This window comes from Vidua chalybeata, chromosome 3, assembly GCF_026979565.1.
Source record: "Vidua chalybeata isolate OUT-0048 chromosome 3, bVidCha1 merged haplotype, whole genome shotgun sequence".
Classification (NCBI taxonomy): Eukaryota; Metazoa; Chordata; class Aves; order Passeriformes; family Viduidae; genus Vidua; species Vidua chalybeata.
The window spans coordinates 52,417,238-52,429,553 of record NC_071532.1 but is presented as its reverse complement, the minus strand read 5'-3'; the positions used below and the strand labels follow the sequence as shown (position 1 = coordinate 52,429,553).

Here is a 12,316-nt window from a genome sequence, read left to right as displayed (position 1 = left end):
CATGGGTGATACTGATCTGCCTCCCAGAGATGTTATAAAGGGCAACTTATATCAAGATGGAAAAGCACCAAGACTACAGTGAAGGAGTGACAGAAGCAGATCTGTCTTGTTTCTTACTCTGCAAGTTTAGTGCAGTTGAACAATTGTCCTCAATACAGGGAGATGCAAAAGAAGGCAGAGCTTCCTGTGGCAAAAAGATGGAGTGAGAGAGCCCTGTTCAAGGCAGGGGGAGGTAAGAAGGGGCTGGAGCAGGATAGCAGCACACAGTCTATTTGAGCTTAAATAGGAATGTCACCAACAATTGATTTTCCATTTGATAGTCTAGTGAATGATAGTTTAAAATTCAGTGTGCTCCACTCTCTAAGGTGCTTTATCACTCTTTCATAATTTTTCTAGTCACTCTCTCTGAAAGCACATTGTGGCAAAAGGCAAGAATGCAGCCCAAGAGCAGGCACACTGAAAAACAAAGCTTGTGGGGAACATGAGGGAAAGGCAGCCTAGGGAAAATGGCACTGAGAGTCAGAAGTGAAGTGTAGGGGGAAACAGCATTGTAAATTTTGGCTGGAAACCATGATTAATAAATTCTGTTTTTTCACTAGTATTGGAGAAATTAAGGTCTTGAGAACTGAAACTTTCCAGTCCTGCCCAACCCCACAAACTCAGAACCGGAGTCAAGAGGAAGCTGTTCTGCTACACAGAAAAGGAAGCTTAATAATTTTGGTTGAAGATATGAGTGATAGGATCTCCTTTCTTTTCTATTAATGTTTATGTATCATTATTAACAACCATTATTAAAAAAATATTGATGTCACCAGCAGAACTCAAGTTTATCTCCAGTATTTATTTTTCCTTCTGTGTGTCTTATCTGTCAAAACTCCCAGGTTGGCACATTATAATTTTTTAAAGCTGAGTATTTCCCTGTTGGGACCAGGCCTGTTTATCTCTGATGCACTGAGCCCAGCACCCATAAACAGCAGCAAAGACACTATGGGCTGGCAGACACCAGTGATACAATATTGACACAGTATTTGCTAATTCTCTCTGATCACGTCACTGCAGCAAGTTGAAACAGGTTTCAGGGTACTTCTATTAATTGTTCTCTTACAGCATCAGGACAAATAGTACATATACACCTCACTCGGGCTCTGTGATTTTTTCATCTTGCTGTCACACTGATGGCTCTCCATGTCTGTACTCTTTGTATTTCCATCAGACATCTCAGGGCATTGATTAGCAGTGGCATGATGATTTCTGGGATTTTCAAGGCTATTTCAAGCATCTCCATCCCTGGAGATTTTCAAAGGCTGGCAGGAGAAGGCCCTGACCAATCTGATCTATCTTTGAATTTGTCCTGGCTTAGGCAAGAGGGTTACACTAGAGACCTTCAAAGTCCTTTTCAGTCTAGATTGCTCTGTGATTCTTTGATGTCTACTTGAAAGCAATGGCATTTTGGCCTCAATTAGAGTTGCTTTCCAGACTGGGAGATCCACGCCTTTAACTGCAGTCTCAAGGGAGTAAGACTCACAGATTAAAGTTCCATTTCAGGACCATGGAGAACCAAATCTAACCCAAATTTAATATAATTACACAGTTTTACACCCGGGAAGCATTCCTCTGATTTTATAAGCAGCCATGGTCCTCCTCCAGACAGAAGGCAATGCTCTAGCAAGGCATTATGCCCCTCCCTGTCCTTTTTGACAATTAAACATTATGCCTAGATCCATAAACCTTCCTTTCTTAATTATGAAATGCTGCAGAAAGTTAAGATGGTGGAAACTGGATTCAGCTAGTGTGCTCAGCATTGTATTGTGTAATGAACTGTGGCACAACTGTAGCAACATCCAAGCTAGGGCCCCAAGAAGACCCAGGCTCAGCAGTGCAGATCCCTCATATTGTATTTCAAGGTGTCGTTCACCAGCTACAGATGCATCCCAAGTGCTGCAGGAAATAGTGGGTGTACATCTTCTGTTACTACACACTGACACCCTCACATTTGCTTTGCTGTGAATAAACTTGTTTCATGTCCAAAAAAAGAAAACCAAGGGCATGCCATAAGGCATGGTACAATGCCAGGAAATTCTTATGAAAACAAACAAAAAACCAAGTATGTTCAAGGCCTTTTAACAGACCCACAGCAAACCTGGAAGGAGATAAAGCCCTCGTTCTGCAGCTTTCAAGTCAGCTGAAGGCACTTCAAAAGACCTTTCTTAGCTGCCATATGGGAGATGGGCTGATTCATTCCTTGCTAGCTAGGCCCATTTCCCAGGCAGTACCTCTGGCACTGCAATTGTGCAGGTCCAAGAAAATCCTCCAAAGAATATGTGAAAAAGCCATTGCTACTGTAAGATCCAAAAAGCAACTAATGGCAGGAATCTGATTACAGTCAGTGTGGTTTTGGATCCTGCTCCACTCAGTCTTATGATGACACAAAGTGTTTCAGAACTCACCAGGTATTTTTAGCAAAACAAAACAAAACAAAACAAAACAAAACAAAACAAAAGCAAAAAACCAACCCCACAAAAAAAAAAAAAAACCAAAAAACAAAAAAAAACCAAACAACAACAACAAAAAAAAAAAAAAGAAAAAACAAAACAAAAAAACCCAAACCAAAACAAACAAAAAAACCAACCAACCAACCAACCAAACCAATCCAGCATAAAAGGGGGCAAGGGAGAAAAGCTGCCTTTTTTTCTGGTCATGGCTTTGTCACTTATAAACCTGCAGAGACCTTTGCAGACCTTTGACGTGGTAACTCAGGAGGTAGCAGTGTTTCACAGAGATAAAGAGGACAGTCGCTGCCATTCAACCAGTGAACATAGCAGGTGAATGAGAAATTCTCCCAAAAAGTGAAACACCAGCTGGGGCCAGCTTAACAAAATGAACTTGTGATGCAACATCTTCATCTTCACAAGATTTGTGGTCAATAGGGAACAGGCAACTCCTCAGGAATCCTTGCTCCAGTGGTTACAGGCAGTCTTCTTGTTGTCTTACTATCTAGTCCATTCCAGCCAGATTTCTAGGGTTATTCAGCAAGCATGCCCTGGACAGCTTTAGACTGACATTTTAAAGGCTATGCTGCAGCTGTTTTTCACATGAAGAGAAAAACCAGATCTGTAAAAATCTTGGAAAGGTCTACCCAGATTTCAAATCCCTAGTCTAAAAGCACTATAGCCAACTATATAGCCAAACTTTTGGGAAAATATGAGTCAGGTGTCCAAAATCAAAGGATTGTATTGGTTCTGGTCAAATTTAAAGACCATAGAGCTCTGGCTTGGCTGGACCAAGAATCCATTCATTAACTTTCTTTGCCCAGACACAAGCAAATATTGAAGGACTGCTTCAATAGCTTCAATTTTTTGTTTGTTGCTTTTGAGTTTTTTTCCTGATTTTGTTTGTTGTTTTTTTAGTTCGGGTTGGGTTTCTTAAACTTGTTTTTCGAATAGTTTCACCTGCTCCAAAGCTTTCCCCATGCCTTTAAGGCTTCCTGTGAAGTACTCAGTGCTGCAGTGGACCACAGGTATCTCCACAAGTAACATAACTAAGCTAAAATAAAGAGAATTTAACAAAAGAATTATGTTTAAACCAAAGGTTTCAGAAACAAAGGGCATGGGCATGCTAAGTCTTGCTAAAAGAATCAAGGCATATCCCTATTCAAATAGGTTAAAAAAAAAATCACTATCACTATCACTGTACCAGTAACCTTACAACGCTTTTATGCTTCTCTTAATGGAAATTTTTCATAGAGGCTGAAAACACGTGCTCATGATTTGCCCTGGCAGGGAGCCCAGCTCACCACGGGTGGGACAGCACACTGAGGACCCACCTCATCTTCTCTCTGTCATCCTAGGACACTTTTACTGTATCCAAATCTCCAGCTTATGTGGAAAACACAAATTTGGGATGCAGCTGTTCGAGCCGATACTTCCAGGACACCGGTACTTAAGCCACCAGCAGGCCATCCAACAGGGTTTCGTGACCCCCCAGCCAACCTCTGCACGCCAGTGCCAGTGCACCTTGCGTTTCCCTGGGAAGCTGCGAGTCCCTGGGGAGTTATTCCGGTGGCGGCGGGAGGACGGTGACACCTCGCGGCCCGACGCCCTCATTGCCTCGGCCGGGGCGGGCCCCGCAGCGCTGCCGAGCACGGACCCGCTGTGGCTTAGGGCGGCGCTTTTCCAGCGCCCGGCCGGCCGGCACGTCCCGAGGCTTGGGCTCCATCCCGGCAGGAACAGCTCCGTGAGGGGGAAGCGCGCACAGCAAAGGGAAGGCTCCGGGGTGACCTGACCGCGGTATTCCAGTACCGAAGAGCCGACAAGAGAGCTGGAGGGGGGCTGATTACAAGGACATGTAGTGACAGTACAAGGGGAATGCATTCAAACTGAGTAGATTTAGATTATATATACTGTATAGTATATAGTATATAGTATATAGTATATACTATATACTATATACTATATAATATATTACACACTACATATTATATATTACATATTATACATTACATATTACATATTATATATTTCATTATATATAATATATATATTATATATTAGGAAGGCATTGTTTGCTGGGAGGGTGGTGAGGTACTGTAGCAGGTTGCCCAGAGAGGCTGTGAATTCCCCACCCTGAAAGTGTCCGAGGTCGGGCTGGAGGGGCTTTGAGCACCCTGGTCTAGCGGGACGTGTCCCTAGCCATGGGCGATCCTTAAGGAGCCTCCCAGGCCGAGCCACTCCGTGACTCGCGGCCCGCGCATGCGCCGCGCGTTGCCCGGGAGACGGACGCCGTTACCCTCAGGCTCCCTCAGGCGCGCCCGCCCCGCTCGGAGCCGGAGCCGCCGCATGGAGCCCACCGCGGTGCCCGTCCGAGCGCCCGAGCTCACCGCGCCCGCCGACGTGCCCTACAGCTTCTGCAGCCAGCCCCGCTCCCTGCCCTCCCGCCCCAAGTACCGAGAGCAGTCCAATGGCGCCGAGACGTGAGTGCCGGTGTCCGGCGGGCCGCGCCGCCCGCCCCGGGTCGCTGCCCGGCTGCCCCCCGTGCCTTTCCCCTCGGCCCAGCTCCCTTCCCGAGGAGTGCAGCCCCCGCCGCCTTGCCTTTCTCCCGCCGGCCGGGGGGAAGCCGCAAGCGGCGCTGTCTGTGCTGTGCCGCAGGGAGAAGGGCCCGGTGCGCTACGGCAACATCATGATCGACCCGAGGGTGGTGCGCGGAAACGTTCTGTCCGTCCGTCCTCCCCCACCGCAGGTACTGGGGTTCGCTAAAGCGCATCATGCTACAGTTTTGTTGGAAAGTCATAGGTAGGGCAGCAAAACTAATTTTAATTACCGAAGCTGTAATTCTACTTGCAATGTTTCACGCAGTCACAGGCTCTCCAGTTAAACCAGCCTTTGACTGTTTCCAGCTCTTCTTTAAAGCACTCCGTTTCATATGAACTTCTGCAGTTCTGATTTTTTACTCCTCATTAAGTACTTGATGCTTTTATTTTCCTTCTCCGTTCCTTTAGTGTAATGGTCCTGAGCACAAGCCATTACTCGATAATCTGACATTACTTGATAATCCCATGGGCAGGGACATCTTCCACTGGTCCAGGTTGCTCGGAGTCCCACCCAAATGTGATACTTTGTTTTCAGAGAATATTTCTACATAGATAATTTGATTTTATATTAATTTAAAGCAGTATTTTTAAAAGCTACTGATTGAAAATAGCTTTGTGTTGTTCAGTAGCCATTTCTTAGAGTGAATTTTATGTGTTTTGTTTAAGAAGTTCAAAGTTCTGATGTTTATCTCAATCTATAAGTAGAATACTGAATTTAAACATTATTATGAGTTTCTTTTGTTTCATCAGCAATAATTGATCTATAATTTTTATCTAGCAATCAATTCTGTTAACAGTATGATAAGTGGACTTGAATATAATTTTCAAGTACAAAGTGTATTGTGTTTTGTGGGTTTCTTTCTTCTTCACCCCTGCTCAGAGTACTGAGCCCCATACCCTTGAGGTTAAAAGGCCGAGGAGAGCACAGCGACAAGTACTGGCCAGAAAGTTTACACAAGAGCATATTCGATCAGGAACGCCAGAGCCTGTGAAGGGTAGAGAACATGTTCACGTGCAGACAGGTAAAAGGCTGCATTTTTTATATCTGTCTGAAAACAAAAGCTTGTTGATCTATATTCACTTGCTAAACTGGTGATGAAGTTGGTAGAATCACACAGTTCAATATTATTTAATAGAATGCCAGAATCAGAGGTTCTAAACTTGTCTGATTAGTGACATTTTCCCAGAAGATCTATTTTTCAGTGTACATTCTTGAACACTAGTCAAGACTGCTTCATTTATTCTTTCCATTTTTGGTATAATTAGAGAAATTTCATATATGCTTAAAATGGAAGTTTTAAAACTTTTGCTTAAGGTGAACTACTGTTTTTGGAATCACTTCCATGAAGTGCATCTGACATTACAGAGAACACAGCATCAGATGGTCTTTGCAGCAAACTGACCCGTGTTTTGAGAGGCCTTTTTTCTAACTTTATAGAAAACATTTTATTGCACTCTTTGGATGTAATTCAGAATATAGAGTCATCAAAAACAGTTGAAAGCTAAAATGAAAGGAATCCCACTGTGAGTATTCATTGTGCTTTTGTTTCTAGAACTGTATTTGGAAGAGATTAGTGATCGGATAATAGAGGTTGATGGAGAGTGTCAAACAGATGACTTTTTAGACAGACCACCCACTCCACTCTTCATACCAGCCAAATCAGGAAAAGATGTGGCCACTCAAATAGAAGAAGGAGAGGTATGAAGTCAGGTCCACAAGTGCTGTCAAAACATGTCTCCTATCCAAAACACATTTCTGATGCAAAATTGGAGTAGAAACAGAAAGGAGCTAATCCTCAGAGAACATGCAAAACAAACAAACAAACAAACAAACAAAAAACCCACCACAAAAACACAAAAACAAAACACCCAAACCCAACTCACCAATGTCTGCTTTGAGGTTAAGTGAAAAAATAAGAAAGATGTGCTGTCACATGCACTAGTTGTGTTGCTTTCAGCAAAGTGATACAGTGTTGAGAAATGCTCTCTTCTGTAAAACATGTCCAGCCCAAGGAGGGACTGGGAACACAGAAATATGGTCTAGGCAAGTGCTTATCTTCTCCCTGGCAGTCCCCACAGGGGCTGTGGGAGGCTGTGTGGTGTCTCAGGCCAGCCCACTCACCATTTAACCCCCAGCAGCACTCATGATTCTCTCTGGCTTTGCTGACACTGGTCCCCCACCTGCAATTCTCCAGCCTAACTTCGGTACAAGGGCTTTGTTCATCCTCCTTTTCTTCTTGCCAATTCTTGTTAAGAGTAATTGTGATTAAGGGAGATTTTTTTCTGTTTTTCTGACTCCCATCCTCAGTTGTTTGACTTTGACATTGAAGTTAAGCCGATCCTGGAAGTGTTGGTTGGAAAAACGGTTGAGCAGGCTTTGCTGGAAGTCATGGAAGAAGAAGAGCTGGCCCAGCTGTGGTCACATCAGCGTGCCTTTGCAGAGCTGCGTAATGCAGAGTTTGCTGAATTACAGCGCTTGGAAGAGCAGGACAGGCGAATCAGAGAGGAGAAGGTAGGACTTCCTAAGGGATTTCCTGTCAGAAGAGAGAAAAACATTTCCAGTACTGAATGACAGCCTGTGATATGAGCTGGGTATGCCCAAAAGGGTACTGTCAGCTTTGATATACCTTAAAGCATTTTGATGATGTACAGCTGCACTCTGCCACTTGCTCCCATACAACAGCACCACACTGTTGTGGTTTATTTGGAGCAGTCATGCTTATGTGACTTGGTGTAGTTGCACACTTGGTCAGAAGGCCAAAACCAACAGCATTTTCTTCTTTACCTGGTTTAGCTGTTTCTTAAGCCTTTTCGTTGTAAGTGCTAAACAAATAGAGTGCTTGGAAGTAAGAGAGACGCCTCCTGGTCTTTCACACACAATGTATGCTCTACTCTGTGTGCACATGTACATCTCAAGATTGCAAAGTATTATGCCATATTAGTAATATTTAGTAAACAGGAATAAACAAAGAAGGCAAGTGTTAATTACTTGCTATTCATCAGCCTTGTATAATTGTGTTTCCTAATGGTTTCCTGAACTAATTTGAATTTTAATCTTTTTGTACATGCAATAGGATATAATACTGGGAGATAAAAAGTTTGGGAAATACTTATCCAACTTCATCACATTCCAAGGCAAATAATCAGCTTGATCTGCAATAATAAAGCACAAAGTCATGAGAATAATATATATTAAGGCATCAGAGAATTTGGCCAGCTGCAATGCCCTTATTTTACAGACTTGCCAAATTCAGAAAAGGAATATTACAGAAATGTGTTTCTCTGTAATTTGGGGTATTTTAATACTTCATAGATTACGTACAAACTTCGTTTAAAGCGCTCTTTAATGTGAGGAATTTCAGTGTAAGTTAGAGGCTGCAAATACCAGGTAGAGATTATAATTATCTGTACTTTTTACTATCTTTGCTATTTATGGGACACACACTGTGATACTTCTTCCAAATCTAGATCAAAGGAGTCACAGCTAAAGGCCTCTAAGTTTTACATGCATAACTGCCTTGACAGGAACGTCGCAGACTGGAGCACCTGGAAAAGCTGCGGAAACAGAAAGAGACTGCAGAGAAAATTGCAGCTCGGGCATTTGCTCAGCGTTACCTGGCTGATCTCATTCCCTCAGTCTTCAACAAACTTCATGACAGTGGATTTTTTTATGACTCTATAGAAAGAGGTTTGGTTTGTTTTTTCTTTTAAAATATGTGAGCAGAGTAATATAAAGCTAAAAACAACTATGAAACATAGTGTGTTATACTATTATTTAGAATAATGTCATAAGACTTTATTCATTTACATTTGTGGCTGAACACAAAAACCATTATTGGTCATCTGTACAAATAGTGAAGAATAAACAAGAGCTGACAGTTTGACAATGAAAAGAGCTACTTCGGAACTGGGGAGAAATAAATGGGTGGTTAGGATTGGGAGAGAGATCCAAATTGAAGTACATGTATTTTTATAGAAAAGACAAAGAAATCAGTATGTCATTCTGAATATTTTTTAATGATTATCAGAGCAAGTGACAAATTAGTCAATTAGAATTAGGTCCTGAAAATAATTTTGGAACTGTATATCAGTGGCTTCCAAGCCATTAGAATCAGCAGCATTTCTTATGAGCTGTCTTGCTGCACCACATTTCACCAGTCTCCACACGGGCACAGACCACAGCTTGGGAATGAGAATTACACTCTCTCCAGGGTAAATCATTAGGTCAGTGCAGAAACTGAGTGTGTTTTGCAACCAGGCAGGCTTTGGGATCACAGTGTACAAAAAGTATAATTTGAGAAATATATAAGTAAGCAAGAGCTCCTTAGTCAGACAGAACAAATGCCTTTAGCAGACCAGAAGCCAAATGTCTTTGGAAAGCAAGGCAGGAAATGTTATTCTTCTGACTTGTTCAGGATAGTTATTTGGATCTCGCTAGAACATGACTGTGTATCTCATTTGTGCTAAACCCTTCAAGGGTGCCAGACCTCTTTGAAAATAACTGCAGTTGAGAGGACTCTGCTCTGAATCTATAATGATCATGAACTGCAGTAAGAGAGGTTGGAGATAAGAATCCAAACAACATCTGAGAGATTTCATGTGACTCTTACAGAACAAGTGCATTTTGGCAGGGGGGGTTCATCCCTTAATTGTTGTAGCAAATAAAAAACAGCCACCAAGTTCTGTTGCTCATCCTTTATAAAGTGATATTTTCCCTTTGTTTCTTCCTGCTAAATTCTGACAGATATTGAGACAGAATTCCTTCCATGGCTGATGTCAGAAGTGGAAGAAACACTACAGAAGAAGGTTCTGGGAAGGACAGTGCTTGACTGTAAGTTACCAAATCCTGGAATGTAATCTGGGCTGCCTGATGTTCTTGATTGTTTTTTTTGCTGGTCAGAACAAATGTCACGTTTATATGGTCACTGTGGGTTAAAGTAGCAGGTGTCATTTTAGGAAAATCTCCAAGTACCCATGGTTTTTTGTGTTGGGGGTTTTGTTTGTATTTGTTTATTGATTTGGTTTGGGTTTTTTTACTATATTAACATGTTTTAATGTTGGAAAACTACTACTACATACAACTAGGAAACTCATTTTCAGCTGAAACAATGGAAGTGTCAGTCATGCTGCACTACCCACTCTCTTCTGACTTTATACTGTTTGAGGTTTGTTAATGCTGGGAGATGCAACACCTATGTCAGGAACAGAATGGTTAAAGAGCACAGTTCTTTTTTGCTGCTATACAGCTTCTACCTCCTCTGTGTTACACAGCCACCACTGCTGTAGTGTTCTCTGTAGTGACCTGATTCTGCCAGTGGGAACAGAAAAGCCCATCTTGTGTACTGCCACATGTATACCATGAAAGTGTCTTAATTTGCTTGTGTAAGCTCACGGAACTATGGGTTATTCTCCTACATTGAAAGGAGGATGATGGTGGGCAATGGTTGACTGAGACATGAGGTGACCAATATTTTTCATCAAAACAAGGGCTTACCTTCTTATCAGTCCATAATCATGTCCTTGCTTTTGAAATAGATTGAAACATCAGTCTTCTTTGGCTAGCTCTAAATATTTGGGCTCTTTTATTAATTTAGAGGCTGTAGTTGAAACACCTGAAAAACCTGGATTCTGTCTTGTGTAGAAATACAAAAGTATGGTGTGTGTATGCCCAGCAGGGTGCTCCTATATCAAACCACTTTTTACACTTGCATAACATCTTCATTCCTATAGTTTTCCTCTTGCTGGGATTTTGGGTTTGTATTACAGTTATGTTTCCTTCCTTTGATTTATTTTTAGCTTAATCAGAACCCTGAATTTTATTTGTTAAGGTATAATATGATTTGGACGATTACAGCTGGTGTGTTAGGTATTTTATGCTGATACGTGTGCCAGTATGTACACTCAAGGATCACTTCTTCATGTAGCTTTTCAGAAGGAAGGGAAATTTCTCTTCTGTATGAAAAAAATATTGTAGGTTACTACTGAATAAACATGCTAAGGAGAACGTTGCTGCAGGATATAATATTGATGAGAATATCTATCATATTTTTGTTAAATCTGTTTAAGGTTTTAACCAGATACCATTGTCTTGCTCTAGTCCTTAGGTATTTCTTCATTTTTAGTGATATTTCAGGGTTATTTCTCTATTTAGGGATTTATAGGTCAGTAATATATAATTTTTTTTTTCAAATTATAGGGGTTTTCCTCCATGGTTGTAAATGGTGGCTATCTCTGTTTCAGCTTTGATTCGTATGGTGGTTGAAAAACGCTTAGATGAATTTAGCCATCCACCTCCATCTGCTCAGACAAATGCACCTGCTGAAGAGCCCACGACAGCAGATGCAGCTCCCAAGATGTCTGGTGAGGCAGATGCTGCTGACCAACCAGTTGCAGAGAAAGAAGAGACTGACCAACCAGTTGCAGAGAAAGAAGAGACTGACCAACCTGTTGCTGAGGAATGGCCTTCAGTTTCCACCTCTTCTCAGTTAGAAGAATAAGATCAAGAAGGAACAGCAGATTTGGAAACTGAGTAGCAAACAGGCAAGTCATCAAGTAAATGGAGACCAGTGGCTTAGAAATAAGGAATTAATTCCTATCTATTTACAGGTATTGTGCCCTAGCCATGCTGAAGGATGAACCTAAGCAGCATGGAGCTGCTTAGAGCTTTTAATGCTAGAGCATTAAAACATGTTTTCCGTATGCTGGAGTTGCTGATTTCAGGCTGCTAGAATCAAGAGAGAAGTTACTAGTGCAATGAATGGCATGGAAATTCTGTCTCCTTTTACACAATCCAATCCATCAAAACTTGGGAGGTTTACAGTTGAAAAGTAATGCTATCCCACACCCTGTATTAGAAGGTCATGAGAAGGATGTTGAGAACATCATAATAATCATCTTTGTAAGTGCTTTGATAATGTTCTTGGAACAGTATTTCCTAACTTTCCTTATTTTGAAAGGATTAATGCAGCAATTAAATAAATTGCTTTTGACTCATGTTATTCCTACCTTTCCTCACAAACTTGAATGAACATCTCAGCAGGTGTTCATTCTCAGCAGGTGTGCCAAAGCAGCTGTTACTCAGGCTTGTCAAGTTCAAAGCGTTTCCTGCCCCTGGGAATTTCTGCCTGTGCAAAATCATCCTCAGCATCCTCTCTTGGAGCGCCTCCTGGAGGTGAGGATCTGGAGCTACACGCTAAGTCTAGTCTCGGTTTTCTTTGTAATTGTCCTTTC

At 41.9% G+C, this 12,316-nt stretch overlaps 1 protein-coding gene across 1 annotated transcript; it reads left to right on the top strand.

Moving 5' to 3' along the window:
- Positions 1–4,733: 4,733 nt before the first annotated feature.
- Positions 4,734–12,079, top strand: RSPH3 (radial spoke head 3). Its single transcript, XM_053937211.1, has 8 exons — positions 4,734–4,969; positions 5,145–5,235; positions 5,967–6,108; positions 6,640–6,785; positions 7,395–7,598; positions 8,612–8,774; positions 9,831–9,917; positions 11,327–12,079. The coding sequence occupies exons 1-8, from the start codon at positions 4,749–4,751 to the stop codon at positions 11,581–11,583; spliced, it is 1,311 nt and encodes a 436-aa protein (XP_053793186.1). The 5' UTR covers positions 4,734–4,748; the 3' UTR covers positions 11,584–12,079.
- The last annotated feature ends 237 nt before the right edge of the window (positions 12,080–12,316 follow it).

Excerpts from the sequence above, each read along its gene's own strand:
- RSPH3 (XM_053937211.1), top strand. The coding sequence starts at position 4,749 with ATGCGCCGCGCGTTGCCCGGGAGACGGACGCCGTTACCCTCAGGCTCC. Across the intron at positions 6,109-6,639 it reads ACATGTTCACGTGCAGACAG|AACTGTATTTGGAAGAGATT; the intron begins GTAAAAGGCTGC and ends TTTTGTTTCTAG. Across the intron at positions 7,599-8,611 it reads GGCGAATCAGAGAGGAGAAG|GAACGTCGCAGACTGGAGCA; the intron begins GTAGGACTTCCT and ends CTGCCTTGACAG.